Below are 6,419 nucleotides of genomic sequence, written 5' to 3'. Positions count from 1 at the left end.
AGTGGGCTACATAGGGCCGCGCTGACTTCTGGGTATTGGTGTTCTCTACACGAGTACTTGAAAGAAAGCTTTGTCAGCACTAGAGGGCACATCAGGCACAAGGATTAGTTCAGTAGTGTCACCCTGAATCATAGACTGTATATAAAAAGCCCTCAACACTACACATTACACACACATTATCTAACAACAACCACCACAACAGCCACAACCACCACCACCACCACCACCAACAACAACAACAACAACAACAACCACAACAACATTGATAGTTAAAATAAAAATAAGCACACACTTGACCTTGGAAAGAGTCTGGCAGAGGAAACATCTGATTAAGCTGAATTGATTACTCTAAATTATACTGAAACATTTAATCTTTACCGTTCAATTTCATATTTTTAAGGGGGGACAGGTGAATTGGGTAAAAACTTCTAACATCACTATGAAACTTCACTCACTTGCATTAAGACAAATATTTCTGTAGGCTATTACAAGTTTTGTCAAATTGTCTGATTAAATATGTAAATTAGGCAATAGGCCTATTTAATGAAATATGCACTAGGCTATTTACAGAACCGAAATCTGAACAATGGACAACAATTCAAAATTCTTGTTTTATTTTGTTGATATAGATTTAGAAGTTTTTACAGAGGGGATTTTGGATATCTCTTTTTATCACTTTTTATCACTCACTGTCTGTAGGTGCTGCTGAAGTGGAGATTTCAGGCTCTGAGTATGAGGGGAAACTCATTTTGAGAAAACTGCCTTTAAAGACTTGTACTGCAAAAATCCATAGATTGTTCATGTATAATACTTTTACGATTTGTTGCTGATAGAATGGAAATGTTTGGTGCCTACATAGGCTAATTGTTCAGGAGAGAGCTGTACGAAATCAGGTTCAGACAACAGGCACAGCATATGTCACAGTAGCATGCTAACTTTTGGTGAATTTAGGAGAAATCTACTGATGATAGAAGACAAAATGAAGTAAAATAACTTTTTCTACCATTTCTTTCAACTTTTCTGAAAAAAAAAAAAAAAAAAAGCCTACATGTTGAGTAAGAAAAATAGCCCAAAATCTCAAAATTGATCAGTGTATGAAAAAACAGTGTTTTGCCTGTAGTGTCTTGCCTTAGGTGCTAAACTCACATGCAGCTTAGTCAATATGTATGTTTGTATGTTCTTAACCACATGTTTTCAAAGTAAACATTTACATATACAAATATGAATATGTATGAACCATGCTGCTTGAGCAGCTTTGTGGTTGACACTATGGGTATTGACATCAAATGCAGCGTCACTTTTTATGGCGCTTGTTTTTGTAAGTCTTATCATGTGACCATGAACTGTACACAAATGTAAGCAGCCATTTATGTTGTGTGTAGGCTTATATGTTGTCTTTATTTTTCCATCATGAGGAAAATATTGTAGAGTGATAAGCAGGGTTGTAGAGCACTTCATATGAAGTAAATGTAATGTACATAGGGTTGTTATCAGATGAAAAATCTAGTGAGATGAAACCATCCTGTGAAATATGAAATAAGGATCAAGTGATTGTAGAGCATATAGCTACAAGATCAGAGTAGGATACCTAGTAGCCTATACAGTAGTGTGGTATACAGTGTAGTATCAATCAGCTTTATTGAAATAATATAGATATATACATTCAAGAATGTTTATTCTATCAACACTCATGATCACAAACCATTATGGTCGTGAGATAAAGTGTTTATTTATTTGTTAATTTTGTCTTCTGTTATTTATTTACTTATTTTAAAAACTCAGTTTTACGATGAGTACTTGAAATACTCAGAGAGCACCTCCGTCACGCGGAATTCAAGTTGTCCAATCAGGAGCCACCAACTCCTCCGACGCTGATTGGTTACATGCTCCGCCGTCACATGTTGTCATTACGTCTATTCACGAAACCATCTACGCTGTTTTCCGGTGGTTTACAACTGTAATGGGAGGAGTTTACGTACCGGTGACAATATGCGCCCAGAAAATGTACGCAATGACATAAACGAACCACAGGAACTATTGAAGCCAAACCTGAAGATTAGGAGCAGTTCACGATGGTTTTAGAAAGTATTTCACGGATAATAAAAGTCCAGCTGCCGGCCTACCTCAAGAAGCTGCCGCTACCGGAGACCATCGGCGGGTTTGCAAGGCTAACAGGTGAGTTAGCAGCAGCCGTGTTGCACTTCTCACTCGTCCAGTAAAGATGAGTCCTGAACTCAGCGGGGACACTTCACAGCAAACACAGCCCTTTACTTCTGCTGCTAACATGCAGGCCAATACACAGCCTGTGTGCGTGCGTCCTACCATACATGTGCTAAGTCCTCAGTTAGTACTGTTTAGTTTCTGCTAAAGAAACATCACTTTATTGTGAAGAAAGTTTAGCAACAACAAGAACAACAACTTAGTAATGACCTTAAAGTTGTCCCTGTCAAAGTGTGTGTGTCAGCAGTTAAGTTTGCTTCTGTGTTTAAAAGTGGACACAGTTTTGACCTTAACCATTGCAGCCTGTCCTCGGCTGTGTATTTGATATCCTTTAAATGCCAACAATGAGAAATCTAATACCTAAGAGCCTCTAATACAATACGATTATGTACAACCACCTCGGTCTGCTCTCACCATCAAATGATGCACAGACATGACAGTCCAAAACACAGTCTGCTTCAGGGTCTTCGTTTCACCTGGCCAATGATCTCATGAACCCCAACAAAAAAGTAGGTAGTGAGTAGATCTACATTCATTTTTATTAATTTGTGTTTTAAAGTAATGTTTTTAGCCCCTTAAAAAAAGATTTTGATGATGGACAATTTCAACTGTGCTGATGATGAGCCTATTGAACAGATTGGGTATAGTGAAGAATAGTCTTCACTATGGTGATGACTGATGGGGATCCATACACAAAACAACAATGAATAAACAATAAGCTATGAAGTGACCAGTTCACATTAAGTACATTTACATGATCCGAGCCAATATAAGAATCAGGTTTTTTACTATTCAGTAACATTTTCAGTATGTGTTTATTTTATTTTTATTTATCAGTAACTTATTCAGCCATGGCAGACTGATACCTGACATCAAAGTGAGTCGGATGATTTTTTGCACAGTGAGATCTAAAGGGTTTAAGCGCTGGCACAGGTCTGTTACTGGACCTGTCGCTGCTCTTAGAATAAAAAGTTGTATCAGTGGATATCTGTAAATTTCCAAAATCTCATGGGACTACATGTATGTCTGTATAAACATTTACTGTACCACACACCATTGCCCACATCATGGCTTTGTGCACCAACTAAGTCAGAAGCTAATGCATTGATGTGTGAAACTCTCCAACAGCAGAAGTCAACGTGTCACTGACACTAAACAGAAGAAAATTATAAAGTAGAGTGAGTTGAAAGTCCATTTTTAGGTTGATCAACAATTTCAACCTCTCATCCAACACAAACCCACTTGGAAAGTGTCCAATGCGGAATGAAAAAAGTAGTCAAAAAGCAAATCTAGCTGTGCATTGCTAAAATATTCTGTGACAAATGACATGCTAGGACTTTTTGAGTAGTACTAAGTTCTCACACAGTTCAGTGATTTTGGTACCAATAGGATTATCTGAGGTTCTAGCGTTATGGGCTTCAATTTAAAGTTTAATGTTTCCAGATGCTGCCTCAAGATAAAACCAATTTCTATGTTTTATGGTATAAATTAGCTTGTCTTATTTAGTTAGTTCGGATTAGAAGTTTGAAGATTTATGAAATGCTCCTACATGTAACATACACTGAATATAATTCCTTAAAGAGATTTAGGGATTAGAAATGTCCCATTAGGCATCAAAATCCTTTTATTGAAAGTATTTTAATTGCCATAAGAGTGTTATCAAAAGTTCCAGGAGCCGGGATTTAGCTGGTAGCTAATTGTAAAATTATATAACTGTAGTTAATCCTCACTGTGCTTCATTTGTCTGTCTTCTCCATGTATGGTGGTGGCCTGGGTGATGGGTTTTCCCACAGCACTTCTCAGTGTGTTCCTGCAGTGTGAGAGGGTACTCTGTATAATAGAGAGGACATGAGGATAAGGAATGAACTGGTTCACCTTTATTGGTCCCGTTGATACTGTGAGATACCTTGCATTCAGCAAAATGGGATGGAAATTCAGTGTTTCCCCCAGAAAATTTGTTAGTTAAGGTGGTGTCTGACCTGTTGACGGGGGGGGGGTGGTAGCGCGGAGATCTGTTGACGGGGGGGGGGGGGGGATCGATCGACGGGGGAGGACGCACCGCGCCGTGCCGTATTAAAGTTTCGCTTTCAACACGCGCTGCTGTTCTGCGTGCGCGCTTCTCTGTGGTGTGTACAGTATGTGTGTGAGAGGATGCGGCCACTCGTCCGACGGGGGGGGGGGGGGCGGCGAATATCGCTACAATTTTTTTTTTTTTTAAGATGTTAGTTTAGGCGGTAGCTCTTTGTTGTTAAGGCGGCCGCCTTAACAGGAAAGCGCTGCGGGAAACCCTGAAATTAGACCTAAAACTATGCATTTGCAAGATTGTGTTTATTCACATTTTTATTATAAATTGACAAAACCTATACACAGGTTTACCCCAAATATACATGAGCACAGCATTGTTTGAAGAAATCCTCTGTCAGATCTTGTGCACAGTTGAAAATATATAATGGTGTGTAAAAACAAAACAAAAAAAACTGACGCACTAAAATATCACAATATTTAATGAAGTGATACTGTGTTCATAGGAACCGTGAAATTCAAAATACCTAAAGATAAACTGTACTTGTTCTTGCATAGAGCATTGTGTGTGCTTTATACTGTAAAAGTCTTTCTAAAAATAGATTTTTGGAAGAAAAAAAAAAGCAATATACAGTATGACCTGCAGTATCCCAATATATGGCTGTAGGCCTATATCATATCATCAACCACCTTCAGGATGTTGTATTGCCAGGTTCTTGCCAATACACAGTTAGTAAGTCCTTAGTGCATCTAGTGTGAGAAATGTTGTTAACACACACAGTACAGTTTTCAGCCTGCAGGAAGTCTGTGTTCTCACACTCACACTTTCTTATCTATCTTTGTATGTGATGTGTCTTCAGTGTCTGAGTGGCTCCGGTTGTTGCCCCTCCTGGGCATCCTGGCTTTGTTGGGCTATCTGACCATTCGCCCCTTCCTGCCTAAGAAGAAGAAGCAGAGAGACAGCCTGATCAACCTGAAGATCCAGAAAGAGAACCCAAAAGTTGTCAATGAGATTGACATTGAGGACCTGAACAGTGCTAATGTGTGTTACTGCCGCTGCTGGCGCTCCAAAACTGTAAGTCCATGGGTTATATTCTGACCTTTTCTATTCAATATATATATATATATATATATGTAAATGTATAAATGTGTATATATATATACATGTAAATGTGTATGTATATATACATGTATATATATTTTTTTCAAAGGAGAAGTTTATTTTTCTGTCTCTGTCTGATCAGCTAATAATCAGTTGTTTCCTGTTTTAGTTTCCTGTTTGCGACAAGTCACACTTAAAGCACAATGAGCTGACTGGAGACAACGTTGGACCACTAATACTCAAAAAGAAGATACTATAATCAACCGCTACTGGGAGTTTTCTTCTCACCTCCTCAGTCTTTAGTTTTCATTTCTTAACAGTTTCTAGTTTTGTCTATTTGTTTTTACTAGTCTTGAACTTGGTGTCATGTTTATGTTGGTCGGAAAAATTAACTTCTTGAGTCTTTATTTAAAGTGGTCCTAGCACATAAAAAAAAAAAACACGTTACCACAGTCTCACTGTGTGAAAACTGTATTTTTGGTTCTTTGGTGGCATTGTGCATTAAGAAGGGTTTCTTTGTGTTTCTTTATGGTTACTGTTCACAACAACCTTATAATATGATGTAAATTCAACTATAGTCATGTCTCAATTGTTTTGGTAATCCATTATAAAGCATTGGGACCACTTTGAGGGGAAAACTTGAAACATATAATCTCAGTAACGTTATCTTGACTTTCAGTACGGTAATTTGAACCCTTCAGGGGAAACATGTAGTCCTAGTTAAATGACTGTTTAAATGAAATACTTCATACTTGTCCAACCTGTAACCATCACTTTGCACTGTATGTTTTCAGTTTGGATGATTCTTTCATTATTGAACAGTCAGTCTTTTTTTTTCATGTTCTTTCTCTAATTTCAGATTTTCTGTGTGCCAAATATTAACATACTGTCAGAATGTGAAATACTCTCTTATAAGTTATTGTGTGTATGGGAGGCTACTTATTATTCTTCAAATATATTTTTGCTCATAGCCTTTGAACATTTGAGTTTTACATTTTCTATTGAACTCTGTTGCCTTAAAACATTTCAAACCACGGTGCTGTTGAGTAAAATCCAGCTAAACACAGTTTTAACA

The 6,419-nt window shown here is 37.7% G+C and overlaps 1 protein-coding gene across 1 annotated transcript; it reads left to right on the top strand.

The window, feature by feature from the left end:
• The first annotated feature begins 2,013 nt into the window (after positions 1–2,013).
• On the top strand, positions 2,014–6,232 carry cisd2 (CDGSH iron sulfur domain 2). The gene is made up of 3 exons (XM_085778529.1): positions 2,014–2,175; positions 5,103–5,317; positions 5,514–6,232. The coding sequence occupies exons 1-3, from the start codon at positions 2,073–2,075 to the stop codon at positions 5,601–5,603; spliced, it is 408 nt and encodes a 135-aa protein (XP_085634655.1). The 5' UTR covers positions 2,014–2,072; the 3' UTR covers positions 5,604–6,232.
• The last annotated feature ends 187 nt before the right edge of the window (positions 6,233–6,419 follow it).

The sequence above is a fragment of the Trachurus japonicus genome, chromosome 1 (genome assembly GCF_045865225.1).
Source record: "Trachurus japonicus isolate A0001 chromosome 1, Traja_1.0".
NCBI classification, from domain to species: domain Eukaryota; kingdom Metazoa; phylum Chordata; class Actinopteri; order Carangiformes; family Carangidae; genus Trachurus; species Trachurus japonicus.
The sequence above is the reverse complement of the archived record's forward strand: the minus strand, read 5'-3'. Positions and strand labels throughout refer to the sequence as shown.